This window comes from Podarcis liolepis, assembly GCF_965112155.1.
Source record: "Podarcis liolepis genome assembly, chromosome: 13".
Lineage (NCBI taxonomy): Eukaryota > Metazoa > Chordata > Lepidosauria > Squamata > Lacertidae > Podarcis > Podarcis liolepis.
Window position 1 is genome coordinate 18,934,504 of NC_139573.1, and position 25,975 is coordinate 18,960,478.

At 45.1% G+C, this 25,975-nt stretch overlaps 1 protein-coding gene across 1 annotated transcript; it reads right to left on the minus strand.

The window, feature by feature from the left end:
• Positions 1–8,838: 8,838 nt before the first annotated feature.
• UBE2S (ubiquitin conjugating enzyme E2 S) lies at positions 8,839–22,169 on the minus strand. Its single transcript, XM_083472156.1, has 4 exons — positions 21,741–22,169; positions 15,790–15,937; positions 12,270–12,460; positions 8,839–9,360 (listed from the first exon to the last, which is right to left on the minus strand). Exons 1-4 carry the CDS (start codon positions 21,741–21,743, stop codon positions 9,070–9,072), a joined length of 633 nt encoding a protein of 210 aa, XP_083328282.1. The 5' UTR covers positions 21,744–22,169; the 3' UTR covers positions 8,839–9,069.
• Between the last annotated feature and the right edge of the window lie 3,806 nt (positions 22,170–25,975).

Genomic DNA, 25,975 nt, shown 5'->3' on the forward strand with positions numbered 1-25,975 from the left:
CTGTTACATTCTCTACTAGCCCACTTCTTTAATTTACTGGGATTTTTCCAATGGGGGATGTAGGCTTGGCAGCCATAAGAACCACTTACCTTAGCAGGTATTTTTGTTTTGTTTTTTTAAAAGTAGTAGTAGTAGTTAAAGAGTTGGGGAGGGACAGAAACAAAACAAGGAAGGGAAACTGGGGGAAATAAGAGAATAAGGTTGAGGACCTAGATTCGAGCAGACAGACCCAGGCTCAAATCTCCACTTAGCCATGAAGCTCAGTGACAAAATGTGCAAACCTTACAGGGGTCACGCTGTGCTCCCTGGGGGATGAGATACAAAGGTAATAAATAAAAGGATCGACAGTAGAGGCCTCTTGAGACCAGAAATAACCTGGATACCTGTTAAAAGCAATCTACGTTTTCCAACCCAAAGGCTGCATTATACCGATGGCAAAAATGGATGGAAGAAATGGGAATTTTGGGTTTGTGCAGTGGGGCAGTTTCCACACAGACTTACACCGCTCTCTATCTTCCATCCAGGCAAGAAAGAGGCATTGTCAGAGTTCAAAGACACACCTGTGTCAGGCAAACAGTCAAGGAGGGTGTGACGTGAGGCAGGTGAGGGGGTGTGACTTGGAGAAAGAGGGTGTGATCTAGGGAAAGTCCTAAGGGCTGGGGGGGGGCTTTGGAGGGCCACATTTGGCCCTCAGTTCCCCATCCCTCACATTTTAAAAAAAATAGAGAGAAAGACCAAAACAGGTGCCCTGACTTCTATACTATGAAACCCCATTCCCCTCTCTCAAAGGATCCTGGGTAATCATTTGGAGTCCTGCCTGTCAGTTTTCTCACTAGCTCCCAGTTCATAAATCTCATCCAGAACCAACTTCTAAGGTTCTCTTTGGGGAAGCCATGACGGATGAAAAGAGTGTAAAAACAGCTAAACATGTAGCACAGGTGTCTCTTTAGCTGCCAGCTTCCCCTGGCTCACAGCTGCTTGCTAACATATCCCGCTATATTTCAAGAGGACAGGGGGGTGACTTGCAGGCCCTGATAATAAACGTACTTACTTGGAAGCAAATACCACACAGAAGTCTATGGGACTTGCTTCCAGGTGAGCAGGCTTAGAACTGCACTTTCCCTGGATTGGGGTCACGGAGCCTGCATTTTTTTTTCCATCTGAAAGGTTAGCCCAGTATGGCTACTACAGCATTTAATCAGCACATTCCCCTTGTTTCCTCTGCTCCTGTTGAAAGTTAATACTTTCTCAGTCCATATCCCGCCTTTCCCAAAAGTATATTTAAAATGTAAACCTTACAAATCCCGCCCCCACCTCCCCCTCTGCTTGTTCCGGAGGAGAGGGCTGGGTGGGCTAACAGAGATATCTAGCGTTGGCATCATTTCTAGAAGTGGACTTTTATGCATCTCTGTTGATTTCCTTCCTCTGACACTAGAATATTTCATTTCTTCAAAAGAAGGGAGGGTAACTTTCTAGGGAGCGGGTGGCAGGTAGTTAATTTACTAACGGGGGAATGTGTTTAAATTTATGTACTGTGTCTGTTTTTCAATAAAGGACATTGTGTGAAACATACTTTGCCACAAGTAGTATGTTCAAATATATCTAGGTTGTGGGGAGCAGGGATTTACCGGGATCAATGAAAAACATATGGTGCTGTTCCAAGCTCTCCAAAGGGCAATGGAGATCACCGTGCCTGAGAATTGTCTTACAAGATCTTTACATGAGAAGATAAGAAAATGCCTTCTGGATCAGATCAAAAGTCCATTTAGTCCACCACACAATGGCCGGCCAGAAGTTTCTGGAAGCCCACAGGCAAGCAGGCAGGAAGACAATAGCCCCTACTTTACTTAAGAGCCCAGCAACTCAGAGGTCACCTACCTTTGATCACTGAAAGACAGACAGACAGACAGACAAATAGTCATCATGACTAGTAGCCATTGAAAGCCTTATGCTGCATGAATTTATCCCATCAACTTTAAAGATAAACTGGCAGTGGTGACTGCTACATCTTGTTGCAGAGACTTGCTTCTTTTTGTCGCTCCTGAATCTCCCAGCGGTTCAGCTTCCAGTGGATCACCCCAGCTTCTGGCACTAGCAGAGAGGAAGAAAAAACCGTCCGCAACAAGCTCCTTGAACCTCACAGCCTGATGTTGCCTGTGTACATGGATTGCTGACAGGCCTCTGGCCACACACTTGAAATCCTTCCTCAGCACATTCTAGGGATTTTCATTATAGGGGCTTCTCCACCCCAGAACAGGGCTCCAGCGTCAATAAGGCATTAGTTGTCTCAAGCAATTCTGCAGCTGAAGCTGTTCCCCAATATTGCCAACACCAGAGGGCAGGAAAATTTCCCCCTTCTAAACTTATACAGTGGTACCTTGGTTTACGAACTTAATCTGTTCCCGAAGTCTGTTTTTAAACCAAAGCATTCTTAAACCAAGGCGTGCTTTCCCATAGCAGCGGGGGGACTCAATTTACAAATGGAACATACTCCACAGGAAGTGGAACATGTTGTGCTTCCAAGGCAAAGTTCACAAACCAAAACACCTACTTCAGAGTTTGCAGCAATCTTAATCCAAGTTGTTCATAAGCTAGGCTGTTCTTAAACCAAGGTACCACTGTACTTGGCACATAGCAGGTAAAGGCACACCAGAAAAGTACCAAATCCCAATTCTCTAGCTCCCCTTACGCCTATTTTCAGAGAACTCAGGAGTCCTGGCATCCATCTTCTCCCCTGCCCACTTTAACCCTGCAGACACTGGCTTCTAGGATCCCTTTAGGTTGCCATTTAAAAAAGAAAAAGCCCTCCAATTCACGACACAGCGAAATTTAGTACATTATGCTTTTCCTAAGCAGGGAGGTGCCAGGACAACTTTCACCTGCAAATGCCACCTTCTCTTCTGCCTTCTGTTAAATGTGCAGGAGCAGGGCCGCTAAAACAAGGCACACCCATCAAGTTGCCATTAGCTTCCTCTCTCTTTTTAAGCCCTCCTAGCTGAATGCACAGGATATAGCTTCACCTGTTGGATTTCTGTCTTAAATCACTCATTAAAAGCCTTGGGATGGTGTCTAGGAGCAATGTTGGCCTAGGAATCGCAAAAGTCCAGGTTTTCCTTGTCTTTCATTCTTGGAGAAGGCCAAGCCAAAGCACCGTCATTTACTCCAATAGGGACATTGAAAACCATTTCCTGAGAAGCTATTTCCGATGCCAGACAAATAAGCTTTTCTTTTTCCCCTCAGAGAGAAATCCACTAAATAAGGTAAGCAGAGGGAAAGGGGAGGTCACATAGCTCCCACAGCCATGTGTCCAACTACCAATTTTATTGGGGGGTGGGTGGGAATCCAAAATCCCTTCATGATGACCAACCCAAACATAACAAAATAGCGAAAAGCTTCTGCATCCACATAATTCATCAGGCTGGATGTTTAGCAAGGCAGAAGTGGGATGAGGTAAAACAGCTGGCTTGCTATTGCAGCTGTAATGCCTGCATGGGTCCCAAGTTCATTTGTGTTGTATAATCTTAAGAGGAGGGTTGTGGCCTGTGAAGAGTGCCTGCCGACAGAATTTACCACCACAACAACTGCTTCTAACTCAATTTGTTCCTTCCAGAGCTTTACTTTGGCCCAATGATTAGGAAGAGGGCTGGGGCTGGGGAGAGGAAGCGGGGTTATATAACCAGTCTCTTTCCCTGCTCTCTTGCTCCCTGGAGTTTTAACCACAAGCCAGTTAGTGCTGATCTGCACTAATCCCCATGTGGAAAGGATGCTGTAAATATGGTTGTAAGGAGCTTGTGATAATCAGCTGGACACTAGAAGCAGGTGATGTGGATGCTGGGAAGAGCCCCTCTCCAGCTCTAAAATTTCGCTTCCTTCTCCCCCCACCCCACCCCCAGCATATCGTGAAAAACCAACCAGGTGGCAGTAAAGACCTTGCTAAAAATTACAAGGAATCAGCACAAAACCAATTACGAAAACACAGAAAGAGCTAAACCGGTACGATGAAAACAGCACTCAATCCCCCGCTTCTTGCTTTGAACATGGCAAAGTAGTGCCACCTGGTGGGCAGAATGAGAAATGGCACCAACAATCCCTGTATCTGAAGTGGCAGTTTAATTTCTAAATCAAGGCAGGCAAAGCTCAAATATAGCTTCAAGCCAGGCCAAACTATGCCTTTGCTACTAGATTTCAGATATGTGGGAGTTTTTCGTGATTCCTCATTGCTGGAAAGGATACTCTGCACATGCTCAGATACATGTTATGCCTTATCTCGTGCCAAAGGCCTGAGGCCTATTGCTGAAAATAAGCTAAATACTAGCTCAACTGAGTCGGGAAAAGAAAGAAAGAACAAGTGTTGTATCAAACTTCCAGGCAGAAGAGGATGGTTGGTGGAGCATCTACCTTGTACACAGAAAATCCCAATTTCAATCACCAGCGTCTCCAGGTAGATTTTGGAGACTTCTGCCCAATACAATGGAAAGCTGTTGCCAGTCAGTGTAGAGATGGAACAATGGTCTGACTCTGTTTAAGGATGCTTCTCTAGAATTCCTCATTTATCCACCCGAATTTAGCGAAAACACACAAGCAGTGGGGTGGGCAAAAGGGACCAAGATCCAGGAATTCAAGACTTGTGGTTCTTTGCAGTCAAGTCTAAGAGGGATAAGAGGTGGAGACTAGGAATTAAGGCTGTCAGGTTCAAAGTCAGAGAACATGGATGCTTTTAAATCCCCTGCTGCAGCAGGACCCTAGGCAGCCACCGTTTCTCTTGCCCATTCCCCTCCCAAGCCATTATCCACCAGGGACCCCTGCTAACTGTGTGCCATGTAGCAAGGTGGCGAGAATGGATGGATCACAGGGCCTGAGAGGGAACAGTCAGGATACATTTCTCATCATGGGGAAATTCATAACCGTGTGAATATTCTCCAGCTTTGAATTAAGACAACTCTATTAACTAGAACAGCCCTTACCCAATTAACCACCGAAGCAAGCTATTTCAGGACAGATCCAAAAATCTGCAAAGTTAAGTTTTCACCTTTATCCATCCATCCAAACAGAGCCGGTCCTACCATTAGGTCAACTGGGGTGGCCACCTCAGGCAGATTTTTTTACCATCTCAAAAGGACAGTAAATTGTCTGTTATTTATTACTGTATTTTTGCTGCCAAGTTGCGGGGAGAGGCTCATATTGGATTTTCGGCCTTAGATGCCAAAATTAACTTGACTGGCCTGGATGACCCTGTGCCTTGACTTGGGTGACAGTAAGGAGCGGGGTGGGACCATTTGTTGCTCTGTCTTCAGGCAGCAAAATGTCCTGGGCCAGCTCTGGAAAATCTGTTCATAAAGCAAAATTTATACACAGGAAACTTGCCAAGTGTGGTGAGGGAAAAGCACACTACCCCCAGGCAATTCTCCTTCATGTGTTGAGAGGCCTACACCTCTAGGGTACCAATGTTCTGTAGGGCTCATTCAAAGAAACTTGCCTAAAACACACAAAACAGGAAGATAATCAAGGACAGTGCTGCCCTCCGCTGGTTCAGTATATTCCTACATCCAAAATGCAGTAATAACGCAAGGAAAGTCCTGCCCAGAATCCTTCCCACAATGGCCAAGTATGTTTCCGAGACGCCCACAAGCAGGACACTGGGGCAACAGTTCTCTTCCCATTACTGCTCCAAAGCAAATGGAAATTCAGAGGTTCAGACTACAAATCAGAAGGTAGAATAGCTAGTCATCTCAATATCAGCTTTAGAATTTTTCTAATCCACTTTAAGTCACTTAAATTAGTGGTAGTCATATCTTGTGGCCGTGAATACCAGTTATCTGTGAACTGTCTGAAGTACTTCCTCTCATCCTGGATTTTCAGATTCGGTGGATTTCCCTGGAGAAAAGCATCTGCCCACCTTTACTAAGATTTTGTCTCCACTGCTGTTCTTACATACGCTGTATTCTTATTTTTTGTGGTTACATCTTTTTCTATTAAAAAATCAAGCCACCTAGAGGACTGGTAATGGGGGCAGCATAAAAGGTAAAGGTAAAGGGACCCCTGACCATTAGGTCCAGTTGTGACCGACTCTGGGGTTGCGGCGCTCATCTCGCTTTATTGGCCGAGGGAGCCAGCGTACAGCTTCCGGGTCATGTGGCCAGCATGACAAAGCTGCTTCTGGCGAACCAGAGCAGCGCATGGAAACGCTGTTTACCTTCCCGCCGGAGCGGTACCTCTTTATCTACTTGCACCTTGACGTGCTTTCGAACTGCTAGGTTGGCAGGAGCGGGGGCAGCATAGGCATGCCAAAAATAAATACCCTTCCACCAAACTGAAAAGCTCCCAATATTGCTTTTCCGCATAGGAGAGGTGCTCCAGCCAGTGATCATTTCAGTTGTTCAGCTTTCAGTGTTGCATTATAAGACTGGTTTTCAGCCTCAGTGCAGGAACTTTTTATATCCATACCTCCAAATCAAGCTTACCCAAGAGTTCATCGGATTACTTAATTTGCCATATAGCTTTATGTGCTCAGCTAATGTTTATGCAGGTTAGCAGATGAACCCAGTTTGAAGTGGCAGAATGTCTTATCTGTGACCTGCATTTGGTGACAAACCACTTAGAGAGTTCACCAAGTGCTTTGACTTTTCCCAACTAAAAGTTTAAACCCAAGTGCAAAAGGACAACATCGACTCACACTGAAACATTCCTGTCTGGTACCAAGTTGCCTTAAGACCTATCTATGCCTATACAGTGGTACCTCGCAAGACGAATGCCTCGCAAGACAAAAAACTCGCTAGACGAAAGGTTTTTCCGTTTTCGATTTGCCTCGCAAGACGAATTTCCCTATGGGCTTGCTTCGCAAGACGAAAACGTCTCGCGACTTTTTTTTCTTTGTCTAAAAACAAAGACATGTTTTGTTTATAAAGTTAATTTATTTTCCCTTAAATTTTTGAACTGCTCTTTACAGTATGTGTGACTTTAAAGAGCAGTTAATAAACTGTTGTTGTACCAAATTTGGCTTTGTTTGGACTTTTTTTGACCATAGGAACGCATTAATTGATTTTCAATGCATTCCTATGGGATTTCGTGATTCGCAAGACGAAAAATTCGCTAGACGACAAAAATTGCGGAACGAATTAATTTCGTCTTGCGGGGCACCACTGTATAAACTTGCATCGCAATTCAGATCAGGTTCAAGAACCCTGTTTGCTGTCTCACCAACACATGAAGTTGAAAGGACAAGTGGCAGAAACAGGGCCTTCCCGTTGGTGGTGCCAGGCTTTATCGTTCTTGTCCTTCTCTTGAAGACTTAACAAATGCTTTTAGTGCAGTTTTAAGTCGTTTCATAGCCCCTACTTGGCAACAGGTGTTTGTCAATAGTTTTAGATTGTTGAACTGCAACTGAATTGTAACTTTATTGCTTTTCTGTTTTTAATTTTGTACACCACTCTGCACCATGTCTTTTAGAAAAGCGGTATATTCAAAAAATATTTAAAATATTTATATACTGCTTTTCAGGTGAACCTCAAAATGTCTTTACACGAAAATATTTCAAATAAACATTATTAAAAATTATTTAATAAAATAGTAAATATAAGCTACAGAGGAAAAACTATGGAGGAAGAAAAACACTTCTAAAAAGCCAGATCTGTTTTCCCCTAGCCCTGTGGTGGCAGTTGTGGGAGGGAAGACAGTTGTTAAAAGTTCTGTGTGCACAAAGAAGCACACACCATGCGGTATAGCCCATGAGAAATGTGTGTGCACGTTAGCATACAAGGAACTGTGGAGACCTGTCAAACCAAACAGCCCCTTGACTGCCCGCTACTGTGCCAGCCAGAGGGTGCACCACAAGGCCCTTAAAAAACCATGTGGGCTGCCTTATGCTGCTGGCATGTTGTGTACTGCTGAGGGGGGGGGGTGTAAACTACAGAACTGGGTAAGGACAACCGTACTAGTATTGTCCCAAGCTGCACCTGCATTTTCATGACACAAATGCATACAATTGGGACACTGATGGAGGGAAATGAAATTCACACGTTCCATTAAATCACCTAAGTACTTGCCAGCTAATGTGTGGAACAGCTCAGATGCCCCTCGTGTCATAACAAATCCCAGCATTCATCACCTCGTCCCACATCAAGGTAGCTTAACACCGGTGCCATAGGACAGTTTAAGGGGTCACGGTGGTAAGGGATGCAGAGACCAGTATTTTGAATGAGTGAATTCATTTGGACACAGAGGGAGATCACTCTGCTCGGCTGACTTGCCTTAAGAACTCCCTTGCTGGATCAAAGGCCAAAGGCCTGAAAAGCAGCTAACCAGATGTTCCCAGGAAAGCCCATGGCCACCCCGACATACTGCCTCTAAACAGAGGTCACATTTAGCTTGCCTGGCTAGCACACACATCGAAAGACCCTTCTTTGCTTAGATTTGCCTAGCTTCCTTTTGAAAACAAACAACTAAGTTAGTGGTCAAAACCACAACTCGGAGCAATGAATTCCTTAATTATGTGTTGTGCAGAGAAACATTCTCGTTATCCTTCATCAACCAATTTCAGCAAAGTAATCCTGAAGTCCAACAGTAAAGAATCCTCTTTCCCGTTACCTGCTCCTCGCGGTTCACAATCTTATCTACCTCTATAAAGTCTCTTCTTTGATATCTCCCCCCCCCCACTTAAACCGCAAAGCAGCAACCTCTTTTTAAAGCCCTCCGTCAAAAAGGAAGATGCTCCCCATTTCCGATCCTCTTATTTCGATGCTCCTCTGCGCTTCTATTAACATCCTTTTTAACGGTAAGGGCAGAGTATTCTCAACGTGGGCCGCTGGTTTTAGATGATGGCACAACCAAACATTAAGAGCCTTCTTAAGAAAAAAAAGGCATTTAATAGATTTTCCTGCTTTTATAATTTAAATAACTTAAAGACGGAAAAGAAGAAAAATCTGACAAGGGCGAGACAGACTTGGACTGCAGCCTCAACGTGAAGGTGGGAGAGGAAGAGAGAGGAGAAATGGAGAATGTACTTGTGGAACCCCAACGCCCACCACACCCACCCACCCTGTGCGCCAGACCCCACCCCGTCCCCGCTGGCCCCTAAAGCCGCCGGAGAGCTCGCTTCTTGTCGGTCTTCTTCTTGGAGGCCAGTTTCTTGTCCCTGTCGCCTGCATGTTTCTTAGCCATGGGGCCTTCCCCAGAGGCACCGGCCGAAGAAGAGCAAGGCTCGGCAGGGTCCTTGGTGCGCAGGCCGGACGAAGGCTGGGCATGGATCTCTGTCAGGAGGCGGGCCCGGGAGGCATATTCCTCATAGTTCTCCAGCAGGAGGCGCCCTGCTTCCTCGTTCAGGGCCGATTCTGGATTGGGATGGATCAGCAAACACTTGATGGTCTATGAGGGGAACAAAGAGCGAGGACAGTCAGAACCAGGGAAAGGCAAGACATTATCAGAGCGTCAGGCAGAGGGCCTTCTTGGCAGTGGTGCCCACCCTGCGGAACAGACTCCCACCACCTGTCAAGGAAATAAACAACTATCTGACTTTTAGAAGACATCTGAAGGCAGCCCTGTTTAGGGAAGTTTTTAATGACTGATCTTTTATTGTGCTTTTTATATCCTGTTAGAAGCTACCCAGAGTGGCTGGGGAGGCCCGGTCAGATGGGCAGGGTTTAAGTAATAAATTAATTATTATTATTATTATTTGAGGGAAAGAATCCAGCGAGCTCTGCCATCGGCCAGCCAAGGGCATCTCAGGAACTTGTGCCTACTCCCTGCCAGGAGCAGGAGCAGGACAGGAGGAAGACCAGCACGGTCTCAGCCACTGCTTGGCTGCTGCTTCCCTCTGCCCCAGCAATAAATCTGCTTCACAAACCAGTTGTCTTTGGACTGCTAAAGTGAGGATAAAGATGCACTGACCCCTGTCAACAGTCAGCGGGTCACAAGCTGCTAGGCACCCTTTTACACATTGCCTGGATTTATTTCTATTTATTCCATTTATATATACAGTGGTACCTCGGGTTACATACGCTTCAGCTTACACACTCTGCTAACCCAGAAATAGTGCTTCAGGTTAAGAACTTTGCTTCAGGACAGTGGCGTAGTGTGGGGGGTGCAAGGGGGGCCGGCCGCACCGGGCACAACATCTGGGGGGCGCGCTCGCTGCCTCCGGAGCCTCGGGCGCAGGCTGTAGCAGAGCCCCATGTCTCGCGGAACCGACGAGCTGTGCGCGCGCCCGGGCTGAAGGCGTCCGGCAGGCAGCGGCTCTCAGCGCTCGTCGTGAGGGCCGCGGAGGACCCGCCAGGCAGCCCCTCCTCACAGCCCCGCCTCCGCTGCTGCAGCTGCTGGGCCATGTTGCATTTTCCTCGCCTCTCTGCCCCCCCCCCTCCTCCGGGCAAGCGGCGTCATTTGGGCGGCAGCGCCAGCGGCAACTTGCCTCAGATCGGCAGGTTAGGGGTTGGGGGGGCACAAATTACTTGCCTTGCCCCGGGTGCTGACAACTCACGCTACGCCGCTGCTTCAGGATAAGAACAGAAATCGGGCTCTGGTGGTGCATCGGCTAAAGTGGTCCTTCAGGTTAAGAACAGTTTCAGGTTAAGAACGGACCTCTGGAACGAATTAAGTACTTAACCTGAGGTACCACTGTACAACCTTTGTCTTCCAAGGAGGCCAATGTGGTGTGCAAGGTTCTCCTTCTCCCCATTTCATTCTCACAACAACCTCATGAGGTAGATTAGGCTCAGAGCTTCATGGTTGGGTGGGGATTTGAACCCTGGTCTCCCAGGTCATAGTCCAGCGTTCTAACCATTATGCCACACTGGCTGCCTTCCCCAACGTGGTGCTCTCCTGATGTTTCGTACTGCAGCTCCCTTGGGCCGCACCAGCTGACATGGCCAGCAGTTGGGGCTGTTGGAAATTGTAGACAAAAAATTCTGGAGGGCATCAAGCTGCCCATGTGTTGTAAATTGCCCTTTGGAAATCATTCAGTTCTAGAGATGGGGCATAACTCTGAAGCAGAGTTGAGTTCTGCCTGCGGAAGCTTCTCACTCTCAGCCCGACACCAGATTCAGATTAAAAAGTGGAGCCAGGAACAAGGTACTCTATTATCACCTCGGTACAGATATGTGCTTGTGAAAAAGGAGTGTCGCTGGTTTGAAAGTGCCTGTCAAAAGCTCAAAGCTTGTGGGAAGTGAATGTGTTAGAGAAAAGGCTAAGGAAGCAGCAAGCAACCTTCCTGATGTACAAGCGTTTTACTAGCAGGGATATTATAAGTGGATGATTTCAAAGCAAGATTCTTCTCTCATACATTTTGAGGTGGAACAGACAACAGGAACTGTCCTGCATTGCGGTCTGTTTTTTGATTTAGTCACCATGATGGAGAGCTGCAATTCAAATCCAGGAAAAAGCAGCTAATATTCTGAGGGCCCAGAACCACCAAAATATTGTGGCATCATCTATCCCAAGCTCCCACAGAGTCCTATCTCTGTTGCTTCAAAAGTTACCTAACTTAAAGATTGGAAAGATGGTACAAAACCTAGAAAGGAGCAAGTTTTAATGGCCGCTGACTAAGGTGTTTTTAACTTACTCGTCACCTCCCTTTTAACTGATTCGTTAAATTTGAATACTTCAACATACAGTGGTGCCCCGCAAGACGAATGCCTCGCAAGACGGAAAACTCACTAGACGAAAGAGTTTTCCGTTTTGGAGGTGCTTCGCAAAACAAATTTCCTATGGGCTTCCTTCGCAAGACGACAATGTCTTGCGAGTTCCTGCGGGTTTTTCCCCTCCCCCCTTTTTCTAAGCCGCTAAGCCGCTTATCAGCTGATCCGATCAACTGATAAGCCACTAATAGCGCTAATCCGCTAATCCGTCAATGGGCTTGCTTCGCAAGACGAAAAAACCGCTAGACGAAGAGAATCACAGAACGGATTCTTTTCGTCTTGCGAGGCACCACTGTACTGCGAAAATATTAAGAGTTGCCTAGACCTATCCACTTGCAGGGGAAGAACCCATAAGAAAATGGTCATATTCCCAATGACAGGGGCAAACATGGCTCAGAGGCGAGACACGTGTTTTGCATGCAGTTTAATCCCTGGTATTGCCCATTGAAAGGATCTTAGGCGTCAGGCAAAAGAAATGTATCTGCCTACTTGAAACCCTGTCACACCAATGCCAGTCAGTATAGAAAGTACTGGACGATAAGTCTGACCAGGTGAATTAACAATATTAACAATTTTGGGTTACAACCCAGTTCAGGCCCCAAACATAGCATTTTGGGATGTAACCCAGTAAAAACCACCACTCACCAGCAGGACATGTCGGATGCCCAGTTCCGCTTTCCAGTCCTTCTTGAGGACGTTGACGCAGATCTCGCCATTGGCCCCCACGTTGGGGTGGAATATTTTGGTCAGGAAGTAGCCTTTGGGTGGGCTGGCTGGAAAGTCTTTGCCGAGGATGAGCTTCATGCGGAAGAGGCCACCGGAATATGGGGTACCCTCTGCAGCAGGAACAGGAGAAGGGTTGTCTCAGCAATACTGCAGGATGGCATCTCCCACTCATTGTACCCCACACATGGTTTAAACCACAAGCTCAGTTATTTCTGATGTCCAGCTAACTATTTTGCTTTTTTGGCTGCCTGATCCCAAGGAGTGCTCCCTTTTCCCGTATGACCACTTCTCCACTTTTTGAGAACGCCAATATGGCCTCCTCTAGATTCCATCTTCTATGGCAGCCCTGATGATCCACAAGACCTTGGGAGCTAAAAAGATGCTGGCCAAGCTATTGGTACCTGAGTGTTGTTTTATGATGTGGCTGGTGCTCTGTAACATGTTGGGAACAAATTGTTTTGTAAAAAATTGTATACCACCCTACACCCGAAGGTCTCAGGGTGGTTCACAAGATAAAATTATGATATAAAAACATAGAATACATAATCAAAATATAAACAAGAACAATCCAATAACTCCCCCCTCTCAAACACATTATAGGTAAAGGACCCCTGGACAGTTAAGTTCAGTCAAAGGAGATTATGGGGTGTGGCACTCATCTAAATTTTCAGACCGAGGGAACCGGTGTTGGTCTACAGACAGCGTTCCAGGTCATGTGACCAGCATGACTAAACCGCTACTGGCACACAGAGGACCGTGATGAATGCCAGAGCACATGGAAATGCATTTACCTTCCCACTGCAGTGGTACCTATTTATCTACTTGAACTGGTGTGCTTTCGAACTGCTAGGTTGGCAGGATATGGGACAGAGAAACGGGAGCTCACTGCATCGGGCAGATTCGAACTGCCAACCTTATGATCAGCAAGCTCAGTGGTTTAGACCACAGCATTATAACACCCCCCAACAAATGATATGCCTTGTCAAAGACTGTGGAATTTTCACTGAAAAGAAGGGGAAAGTAATTTGAATCCTAAATTATTATTTTCTTGGACAGTGTTCTGAAGCAACAATGGTTGATGATGTTGATAATCCTCAATTCTCTGGATTAGCAGAACTTTCTCCTATTACCGTTGAATATGTACTTTTATTCCTAATTCAGCCCTGCTTAAATTCAGAGAAAACCTCTGTTCTTCTTTTCATGTATTGTATCTGAAGTCCCAGAACTTAATACATTGATCCAGTATTTGTGACTTGGCATGTTCCGTGTTCCTTATTTATTTCTAATTAAACTGGAATGTAGTGGTTAATAGAAAAGCATAGCAAATATCAAACCATAGGATATGGGATGAAAGAGGGTTATAAAACATGAAATGGGCACTGCAGGAGTGAAGTGAATGATGCCTTTGAATGCTATTTGGTGGCTGCCTAAGTATACACAGAATAAACTCAGGGAATAGAGGTTTATCTTTTAGAACGCTCTGGTTGGTCACAAGACAAAAAAAGATGACATTTTAAAAGTTAATAGTTAAAAGTTAGTTTATATAGGCCCAGATGAAATTATGAGTGTGTTATATTAAAACGCAAAACGTTTCCATTTTCCCATTTTATTTTTGGTGTGGTTTTATTGCTAGAAGACAGACATTATATGGTCTTGCTGCAGAAACTAAGAACTTGGTATTTCAAGAGAACTGAATCTTCTCTACAGTTAAGAGAGAATGTCCCAAATGTTAGATAAAGCCCACCATACCTCTGTTACATTAGATAACTCTTCTCTCTCTGAAAAACCACGTTTAGAGATACTGTAGAAGATTCCACTTTGGGCAGTGAGGTTGAGAAATCAGATAGACAGAGTACCAAAGAGATACGAAAAAGTATCAAGGTTCCTCTTGGTCTCAACAATATTTACATCCCAACTGTGATAAGGAAGGATTCTTAGTGTACGAGGAGGAAAAAGAGAAGAAGCAATCCAGAATTTTGGGATTGTCATTATAAATTAATGAAAGGCTAATTTTTAATAAGGAGTATTATTATTCACGTTTGTGTAACTGAAGGAAACAAACTAGAGTGTACCCTAATTTTGCTTCCTTTTTAGAATTATTTAGCCCAGTTTTGCTTTTTCTCCAGCAACTCTCCTGAATACTGAAGACTTCTTTTTTTAAAGGAGCTAAATAATAAGTCTGGTTTCCCCCCCCTCTCTTTCTCTTTTTTCTTTTAGCCTTCACCTCAAGCCCTTTTCTGGGGCAAGTTTGTCTACTTGCAAGGCAGATATTTTTACTCCTCTCAGCACAAGCTTAATAGGGGCTAGATTTTTCTTTTCCCTTTTAATTTCCAGTTTGGGGCTCAAGGATTCATTCACCAGTTGAAAACAGTGGACCTCAACTTTGGTAGATATGGACCCTCCTGAACATTTCTTAGAACCAAGGGTGGGAAAGGGGTTAATTTGGTTTTATTGCTAGAAGTCTGAAAGTATATGGTCGGGCTGTGGAAACTGAGAACTTGGTATTCCTAGAGAATTGAAACTTCTCTTCTGCTAAAAGAGAGAACACTGGCCCAATGGGCTGTCTCCAATGTTAGCCCTAGACCCATTGATATCGATGGGCATAATCAGCACAGGCCAGTTAATTTCAACACATCTACTCAGAGTGTAATTTAACTGGATGCACCCCAACAGTCCTGACCTCCTGTATTCTACTTCAGTGTTATGTCTGCACTGAGCCACAGCTCAAGGTTGCAGCTTTGTTCCAGAGCTTCCCTTTGCCTACAAGACCCCACCCAACTGTCTTATTTCTAACCACAAGGTTAGAATATATAAATATATATATGTAATATATATATTATACAGTCATACAGCTTGTTACATTTGCTTCAGGTTAAATCTTTTCAGGTTGTGTCCTGCAGCAACCCAGCAGTACCGGAAAGGGTTACTTCCAGGTTTCACCACTCGCGCAGACGCTCCAAATGATGTCATGCGCATGTGCAGAAGCGGCAAATCGCGACCCGTGAACACTCGGGTTGCGTTTTGCTCATGTTGCATACTGGGCTCCGGAACAGATCCCGTTTGCAACCAGAGGTACCACTGTAAATACCTGCATGCTATAAACAGCACAAAGGTATCTGGATTCCCTCACAGGAGGTGGGGAAGAGCTCCTTTCCCCATCCTGGAAGCAGGTGATGGGAACAAGCTCTCCTGGACAACATAGGAATATTGATGGGAAGCTAAATTTACGCTGCCTGTGGAGAAGAGCCCCACAACCCCTTAAAAGAGTCACTTTTCCATTCTTGCTTGGACAATGCCACCTGGCATTGTTGCCCTTTTCACAACGACCCATAAGCTAGAGCTCTGCTGCACTTGATGCAGGTACTGCCCTCTGCCTCCTAACCACATGCTTTTTTAAAAAAGGAGTCTCGGAAAGCAAACCCCACGTGCCCCTTCTTACCAGGTCCTTCAATGGTAACTTGCACATCTGTGATGTCCTCCTCATTAGGGAATACTTTGATGCCTTCAGGTGGGTCTGAGGTCAGAGTGGAGACTTCCCTGTAGACCAGCCGAATCACGTGGGGAGGCAAATTTTCTACATTGGAATTCTGCAGGACAGAAAGGGTGGGAGAGGGAAAAGCAAAGAAGAATATGGTTCTTAGCTGAAATACAGTCCCTGCGTGGATCTGCCACCCGCTGCTCTTGAAGGGGGCAGGGCTGACCAAAATTGGGAGTGACAATGTGCTGCAGAATGCCTGAAAACTTGCATAGAGGGTGACCAATAGATCTACCCAAGAGCCTCCAGCAACACAGAACAGGAAGGCCACCTCTAGGCACTAGTAATACTCAGATTTACTTGGGGGAGAGAATAGGAAGGAAAGCATAGTCCATGTAAAAGGAGCTTACTTGGGTCAAACACACACACACCTCTGGAGAAACACCACCATCCAAAATAAGCCTCCACTTCCTAGTCTTCTCCTAGCAAAGTCAGTGAATCATTAAATAGCTACTTGCTTTCCAAGGCATGTCACTGGAACACTGCCTTCTGCCAGCATGCCACTTGAAATGCTTACTCCTAAGTAATCTCCCCATAACCCACATGAACCTGCCAATTCAAGCAGCAACGCAGTCTGCTTCCTATGTTTACTCACAAGTAGGCTCCCTGAAAGCCGTTTCATGCAGCAGGATGATGACAAAACATAGGATCCATTTCAAAATGCACTTTCTTCTGATTAACTCTCACTCACCAAGAATTATGCATGTCTTATTTTTAAAGTATTTTTTTGTTGATGAGCCCCAACTGCAAAACCCAAAGACACTAATTTCTCTCCACTAAAAACCATGTACCTCTAGCCTGAAAAGACACACCCACACACAGACTCAGAGAGAGAGAGATCCAAGGCAAAATAGCACAAATTAAAATGGACTTTTGAACAGCCACTCACCTGCCTGCACATGGCAAGCAAGAACCAGGGACGCTTTATAAACTGGAAGAGCCCTTTTAAAAATTAAAATTAACACTATATATATATATATATATATATATATATATATATATACGCACATAAGCTCATGGGCAACTACATTGTATACAGAGTCTTCGTTGCAAGGCAGAAATAAACACATATGGGAAGAGTGACATGAAGACACACCCATCCCAAATAGCAAAGGCGCATCAAATTAGACAGAGTAAAAGAAAAAGGAACAGCTTGTTTGCGCAAACTGATTTATCTTGTTTCATTTATCAATTGCTTCCAAAGGGATCAGAAGCCCAATGGTAAGTATTTTAAAGCAATATTACATCCCTCATAGCGGCAATTCTTGAAAGCACAGGCACAATTCCTCCTCAAAACTGCCTGAGTGGAACTTCCAGGGCTGAGGAAGGAAGGGATGGGAAGCAGCTACTTTGCAGCCCTGAGCTCGCAGTCCTTTGGTGGAGCACAAACTCTCATAACTGTCAAGACAACAAGGCTAGATGTGTTACGAAGAGCCAAAGTCACGTAGGCTCAAGAATCCCAGCATTCAAAAGTACTAATTGGTGGGGACAGTGTCAAATCCTACGTAAAACCCTTCCACCCCCAAGGCAAATGCTGCTACTTGAGAAAAGCCAATGTGGGTGAGTGTGGTACAGAGGACAGGGAGGGCTGTATTAGGATCAGAGAGGCAAGTTCAGTCACAAAGCCCACTGCCTGACCTTGGGCCGATCACACACTCTCAGAACAACCTAGTTTAATTGTGAGGGTAAAACAGGGGAAAGTGAAATACAAGAATCATGGGCATAGCCCTTGAACTCATTGGAGAAGAGGCAAGAGTAAAATGTAATAATGGGTTGAGAAAATACACTAGCAAGGTAGCTTTCACAGCAAAGGTTGAATCTGACTTCTCAAAAGCCTGCTACCAATATTGCAGCACAGCTATCAAACACAGCAAATCTGGAGTGGCTGGGCTTTTTCTAACCCTCTTTTGCACACACGGGTTTGTATGTTTTGAATTTCAGGTGAGAAAAGGGGGTGAAAGCAAGCAGAGACACACACAAATTAAGCAGATACCTGAATGACAGTTTTCTTCGGGGCTGTTCATATGGTGTGTGACCCCCAACTCACATGAGGTAGCCAGAAAGAGATAGGGAGCAGGCCTCAGGCCTACAGTTTCCCAATTCACTCTCCTCACTTACTAAGCCAATGGACAAAGGCAAGGGATTCCATGATTGTTCAAAACAGAGATTAAATCTGGCAAAGCAGGGGAGATTCCCCATTCAAACGAACACAGGATCTCTTGGTCTGTTAGTCACTTTTTCAGTGTGTGTGAGTGATAGAGAGTGAGTGAAATAGAGAGAAAGAAAACACACAGGAGAAGGCAAGTCTGCTCTTACCTCCCCCCCCCCCAAATCCTGAGAACACCTCATCTAAACAGCCCCCCCATTGGTATTTATTTATATTTTGACACCTGTCAACTGTAGATCCTCATTTGCACCCTCAGAAGGAAATAAGTGGCCTGCATTGCCAGCAAACATTGACATACAAAAGCAGGACAATTGCAAAGGAAGAAAACCTTTTGTACTTCGGTTACGCAGAGTCTTTAGGCAAGGTGTGCCTTAACTTTTCCCTCAGACACAATGTGTATTTGTGGGTGTACAATTTTTGTTACCTGGCTGTCATTTCTACAAACGCTCCACCTCAGTTCAATATCACAGGGTTGCTATTTGCAGCCTCTGCTTCTCAGACCAATTCTGCACACACCCTAAAGGTGCCCACATACGTCTTCCAGAGTGCTAAAGGGGTTGCCCACTTGCCATTTTAAAAGGAGCAAGCTGACCTAGCTTCCAACATGCACCAGGTCTCCCTGGGGAGTTCTTTCCCATCTCTCTCTCTGACCCCAACAGAAACTAAGTTTTACTACTGTAGCGTACATGGACACAAAAGCATGTAGCCCAAAACTGAAAAATAAACCTTTTTGGTCACAGTCTCAGACTCTCTATCAATCTTGCATCCCCAGATTATGATGAACTAGCTAGCAGGACCAGTGGCCATGGATGATTTTAGTCCAACAACACTTGGGGACCTAGAGCTGTGAAAGGCTGGTCTAATTAGTTAACTACATCCACAGCCTCCTCTACCAGAAGTACAGAGGAGGCCACATTTAAACAGGACACTCCACAATACCATTTCTTATCCCTTCTGGATCAAAGCAATGTATTCCACGTTGCTGGATGCTTTTTTTCTTGGGATCCTCCAAAGCTAAGAAAAATCAGATTCCATGCCAGGCTCACTCTAATGGAACTTAAAACACAAAGTCACCAACAGTGGGAATGCTGCCCCCAAAGGGAACTTCAAGAGTAAGGATGCCAAATGGCAAAAATGAATCACCCTTGGCTATAAAGGAAGATATCAGAGGAGGCATCCTAGCATCTCTTTGGAGTAACTGTAAAATAAAGTACAGTGGTGCCCTGCAAGACGAATGCCTCGCAAGACGAAAAACTCGCTAGACGAAAAGGTTTCGCGTTTTTTGAGCTGCTTCGCAAGACGAATTTCCCTATGGGCTTGCTTCGCAGGACGAAAACGTCTTGCAAGTTTGTTTCCTTTTTCTTAACACCGTTAATACAGTTGCGACTTGACTTCGAGGAGCAACTTACAGAACGCGGTGTGGTAGCCTTTTTTGAGGTTTTTGAAGACTTTGGTGATTTTTGAAGCTTTTCCAAAACTTTCCCGACACTGTGCTTCGCAAGACGAAAAATTTGCTAGACGAAAAAACTCGCGGAATGAATTAATTTCGTCTTGTGAGGCACCACTGTACCAACACTCAAGAGCTTACAGATACAGAACACACTGACAAGAAGAAAAATATTACACACCACTATGTATGGCTTTCTACGTGGAACATTTTCATTTCGTCCATAAAAGTCATCACTTCTGCTTAAGTTACAAATGCTGAACCTCCACTGACACACACATATACTATGTGTTGAGAAACGACGAATGGTTTTTGATAGATTACAAAAAAATAAAGTTATCATGGAAGCTCAGTCCTTCCCTGCACACAAAACTGCTGCCTGTGTGTAAACCATCTGCTGGGGGGTGGGGTTGGGGAAGAGGAGAGAGCACTGCTTGCCAAGGATTCGTCCCATGAGAAAGAGTTTACAATTAAACACATCTGAAAGCATGTAAGAGGTCAAAGGACTGTGCAGGTCTCAAATACAAAATGAAAATTTAAAAACATGTATGCAGCACTGCACATAGAAAAATATACCCAAGGGAACCAAAGGCCTAGACTGGAACAAATCAAGACAAAAGGTTTTTAAAAAGCTAACCAACTTTATAGACCTTAAAGCAGTACTCTACAACTCCACTGAATAGAAGAGTTTGCAAACATGGGGGATTTTGCTTTGAGAGAAAGGGGGAGCAGGAGAAGGCAAACTGTTCAGAGTACTGCTGTATCTTCCTAAATCCTCATACTACGAAAAAATAAAACTACTCAGAAAGCAAACTCGAGATGCCTCCCAATGTAATCCTATATGTTTATTCAGGAGCAAGTCTCATGGTGTTCAATGCCCAGGATTCCAGCCTTAATAAAGAATGTCTGAGATATGTTTCCCCATATGTAAAAGAACAATCCACCTTTTCTATTATGTATTATTTTGTACAAGTGATGACTTTCTGTGTTTGCAGCAAGGAATAGGCCTTTAGCCCTGCACCTGGAAATCAAACAAAATACGAGGTATTTTGGAAGGCACTGGAAAGAAATACATTCTGTCTTTCACTTATAAATCAAACAATATAAAATATGCCTCAGCAAATATGATCCAAACAGGGAATGTAATTAAATTCTAGAAAAGCAAAGGTGGCTATTATAAAAATGCATTACTTACCCTGTAAGGAATCTACTGTCCCCCCCAAAATCTGAGGATTTATTTAAAGACCTTGATACTCTCAATAATGTGTGTTTTTCATATGGATCATGCATCAAGGATGCCACAGCTCACACATCCAAGAAAGGAAACAGAAGGAGCAAAGTTGTAACAAAGGATGGGAAATATTGTGGCAAGTGGGGAATTAAGTTATTTTCAAGTTTGACTTCCAGTGTGGGTAACCGCCCACACCTCCTATACAAAAATTATTCCTCCCATAAACACTTATAAAACCCTAATGAAGTCGGACATTTTAAACCAGGGATGGAGAACCTGCGGTCCTCTTGCTGTTGTTGGACTCCAACTCCCATCATCCCCAGTCAACATGGCTAATGGTCAGAGATGATGGCTGTAGGAGTCCAATAACAGCTTCCCCACCCTGCTGAATTTAAACAAATACTCAGAGAAACTGGCATCACTACATCTGTTGTACTTGAACCTCCATTTTTAAATGCCTTTCCAGTGTACTCATTCCACACCAAAGAATATGGGCCTCTTTCATCATATTTTAAGATGAGTTCCTTTAGGAATTGAGAAGCTCCTTCTGAATGTTTCACTTTCTCTTCATATTTCATCAGTAGCTCCTCTATTAGGATTCCTCCTCTATCATGACACCCCTAAGCCTGGCACTAGATCAGGAAATTCCACCCTTTCTCTACACCAGGACTTCAACAGGCTTCTCACCACTCGCGCCACAAACACTGACATACCTCCAATGCTAAATCCAAGTATCTTATTACAAGTAAATCTATCCCTCCCCCAATACAAAACCATAACCTTGGAACCCAGCTGAAAACAGGCAGCCAAAGGTTTCACTCCATACTCCTGGATTTTGCCTACAGGCACACAAATATGAACAGATCCCCATGTTACCCATCCCCTGAACCTTTGATCGTTATTGTGCAGGAAAGTCACATGCCACCAATCCCAACCAAGTTCTGCTGGGTTCCAGAACCAAGGAGAAAACTTCAAATTAGGCATGGGCAAACGAGCCAAAAGCCACTCACCATTGTGTAGGGTCTGCACAGGATTGTAGAACAGCACAACCTTTAGAGGGCTCACATACGCACCTTAGTCTACACCTAAAATATCGTGCGCCTACTCCTAACCTGGGTCAGGAGCCCCCTACCCCTATTGAAAAAACGCTAGATACTAGGGTTTAAGAAGTTCCACCTTTCCCATGCATTTACGGGGGGGAAACCAGATGTTCCCCCCACCCTCCTCCTTCTCCACGCTGTTACCAACTCGCTTATGCCACCCTCACTTTAATGAGGGTGGCCGGTGCCCAGCAAACGTTTTTATAACCCTCGGCCAAAGCCAGCCACACCCCTTTGGAACCCCAACCGCCCAATCAGGCCCGTTAGAACGGAGGGGGTCCGTTCCTCCCCCCTCCCTTCTCGGGTGCTCTCCTCGCGGAGAGCCGTTGACAACCAATGTCCGCGACGGCCGGCAGCCAATGAGGAGAGGCGTAGTGGAGAGGCGGCGCTATAGTGCCTGATTGGGCGGATTTGAATACGAACGTTTGGTGAAAGCGGCGTTTAAAGGGACGATAGTTTGTTTATCTGCTAACGGTTGCGGGAAGAAACTGGGTGGGGGCGAATTTCAAATCCTTCGATTGACGCGCCGTTTCGCCAATAGAATGTGAGAGTGCGCGAGAGACGCTGCTCGGAGAAATAGTAACTTGACGTAGCGATGTAGCCAATAGGCGACGAAAAAGTGTCTGGCTGCGGGGAAAGCTCTGCCCCCGGTTCTTCCTTATTCAAACAAAGCGCGCAGGTTCCTAATTGGCCAAATGAGAAAAGTAAACCCGCCCAACTGACGACAGGAAGCAGCTAATTAGGGCTGAATAAGTTAAATATATTTCGTCTAATAATTATGCATAATGACGGGATACACTAAGAAGCGGGTGGGGCTTAACAGGGGAAATGACTGCTCGGGCGACCAGTTCGAGATGTTCTCAACCATCCTGTCCTCAATAATGTTCATGGACACACACACTTGACAGCTGCCATTAGCACCATCTATGAAGGAACTTCCTTCTCCCTGCAGTCTTTGGACTGCAACTGCTCTCTGAAGGCGTTCATGATTAAGGCAGCAAACCTATGTTCACTTACTTGGGAGTTAAGCCTCGTTGATTGTAATGGGACTCACTTCTGAGTAGACAGAGGACTACACTGAGAGAGAAAATCGGCACAAAGGTTTACCTTGGCTTAAAAGGGAACACCACCTCAATTGCCATGTTGCCATATCAGTTGCTGAAGATAACACAAGTGGGCAGTACAGCAGCTACAACTTTTTTGCCCTGGGTGAAGCCCCCACAGGAGCTGCCAGCCTGAGTGGAAAGCATAATGCTGGTGGTCGACAAAAGAGGTTTAAAGACTCTCTCAAGGCAAATCTTTTAAAATGTAGTATAAACACCAACAGCTGGGAAACACTGGCCTGCAAGTGCTCCAGTTGGAGAACAGCCTTTACCAAAGGTGTTGTGGGCTTTGAAGCTCGGACGCAGGATGAATGGGAGAAATGTGCTAAGAGGTAAGCACACTTGGCAAACCCTCACCATGATCAACTCGCCCAGAAACCTATGTGCCCACTGTGGAAGGATGTGTGGATCCAAAATTGGCCTCCACAGTCACTTATGGACTCATTGTTAAGACAATCTTACTCAGCTATTGAGTGATTGCCAAAGAGGAAGGTGTATTCAAATGCACATCGGTGGGTGTGCCAAACTGGGTCTTTGACCTGAGTAAAATAAAACCTAGTTTCACCCCTGCAAGTGGGAATAGTTGCTTTTACACTAAGTATCCTGCTTGTGGGCTTCCCAGAGGTGTATAGTTGCAGCTCTATGAGAACAGAATGGACTAGGTGCACTTTTGACCTGATTCCCACAAGGGTCTTCTTAGTGCCCATCCACACTGCTGAATGTTATGGATTGTGTACCCCTTGTGCATCCTTTAATTCCCCCTTGGGAGCTGGGCTCCCCCACCTTTTAATTATTCCACTGTTTGTGTGTTTAATAGTTATTTATTGAATGTGTTAACATAAAATACATAAAAACAAGAACAGAACAATTACCTCACCTCCCACAAACACATTTAGAAAAATATAGGATGTTAATCCACCAAAGGCATGGTTGAAGAGGAACGTTTTCCCCTGGTGCTTAAGGGTGTATAATGAAGGTGCCAGGCAAGCATCCCTGGGGACAGCATTCCACAAACAGGGAGCCACTGCAGAAAAGGCCCGTTCTTGTTTTACCACCCTCCGGACCTCTTGTGGAGGAGGCACATGAAAAAAGGCCTTAGATGATGATTGCATGGTTTTTTGTGCATAAATGTAAAGTTACCATTTTGCCTTCGCTGCATAAGGACACTTTTTACCAGTAGAATACAGGATTATCAGATTTCCAGACTCTAATCAAGGTTCTGGTTTTGATCTATAAAGCCTTGTTTACTTATTAAATTTATAGCTTGCCCTTCTTCCCAAAATAGCACAGGGGGGCCACCTCTTCCCATACGAACACGCCTGGACTCTGGAGTCTACATCAAAACCCCTTTTCTGGGCACCCATGAAAGGTGAAGAGGTGCAGCCACATTCCCCTAAACTGCAGCCACATTGCTCATTGGGAGCTGCTATGAGTTACAGAGAAGAAAACCTGAGTTGTTATATTTCTTAGCTAGCAAATTTTGCTTTTCCGTGGCTACCAGCAGATGGGGTCCATGGAGGAGGAGAAGGCATAGACCCCTTTCCTGCCATGCTATGGTCCTGCTGAAGGGGCAAGTTTGAGAGGCACATGCACCATATGCATTTTAAAAGCACATAGTAGGAGTTTGCTTCAGGGATGCATCACATTGGTCCTCCAGGTGTTGCTGGAGCAATTTTAGGAAAACCTCTCCCCCAAATAGTGATGTTAAGCTTTTTGAGCTGTTTCTGCTGCTTTTCCCATCACATTGCCATACATCCGGGTTTCACCTGACATTTTGCTGATTCAGCAAAAATTTCCCAACGCCGTTTTTACACCCAAAAACCAGGACATGTCAGGAAATATGGCAAGCCTTCGCTTGACTCTCATCAGCTAGCATGGCCAATAGTCAGGGATGATGGGAGTTGGCTCTGTGGTCTAAATCACTGAGCCTCTTGGGCTTGCTGATCGGAAGGTCGGTGGCTCGAATCCCCATGACGGGTAAGCTCCTATTGCTTTGTCTCAGCTCCTGCCAACCTAGCAGTTTGAAAGCACACCAGTGCAAGTAGATAAATAGGTACTGCTGTGGAAGGAAGGTAAATGGCATTTCTGTGCGCTCTGGCACTCATTACGGTCCTTTGTGCACCAGTAGTGGTTTAGTCATGCTGACCACATGACCCAGAAAACTGTCTGTGGACAAACATGGGCCCCTCGGCCTGAAAGCGAGATGAGTGCCGCAACCCCATAGTCGCCTTTGACTGGACTTAACCATCCAGGGGTCCTTTACCTTTTTACTTTTACCTTTAGTCCACCAACATCTGAAGGCACACGAGTTCCTTGCCGCTGGCCTACTTCCTTGTGAGTGATTCCTGTGAAGCCCTTTGTATGTGTGAACTAGAAATGTTTTAAAAGCAAGTAGTGTTGGGGTGGGGCACTGGAACAAAAAGGAACAAAAATAAATGAAAGCAGGAACTAGGTTGCCGATTGTAGCAAATGTTACTCAGTGCTATGCTCACTTCACTACTTAATAGTCATGAATGCAATTCAAGAGGGGTTGATGCCCTGGGATGCAATAGCAGCCATTGCCAAGAGTCCCTTTGCTTAGCTAGCGGAAAGAGCATCCACTTGTGGCCTTGAAAGTGATTGCATTGGGCGGAATGTGGAAGGATGCTGCAGGCTACACTGGAGACCCCATGAGGCCTAATCAATCCCTGGCCTTCTATCTGACAGCCCTGCTATAATAAAGTAAGCTTGAATGTTAATGAATTACTAGGGAGGGGGGTGATCCCCAGCACAGCATGAGCTGAGATTAGCTGCTGAAGAATACTAATGAGGTGATATATGCAAATTGCTTGCTTAGGGAGATAATCTTGAATGTGAATGAGGTGTGGAGATAGATATTAACTCAACCAGTCATATTTGAAGCAGGGGAGATAATCTCAAATATTAACGGTGCTTAATACAGGACTGACAGCAGCATGCTTTAGCTGGGGTTGATGTTTCAACATACTGGCCTTTTTTCCTTCTTCAGATGGTTGACAGGGAACTTTCAAGTTCTGTAATATG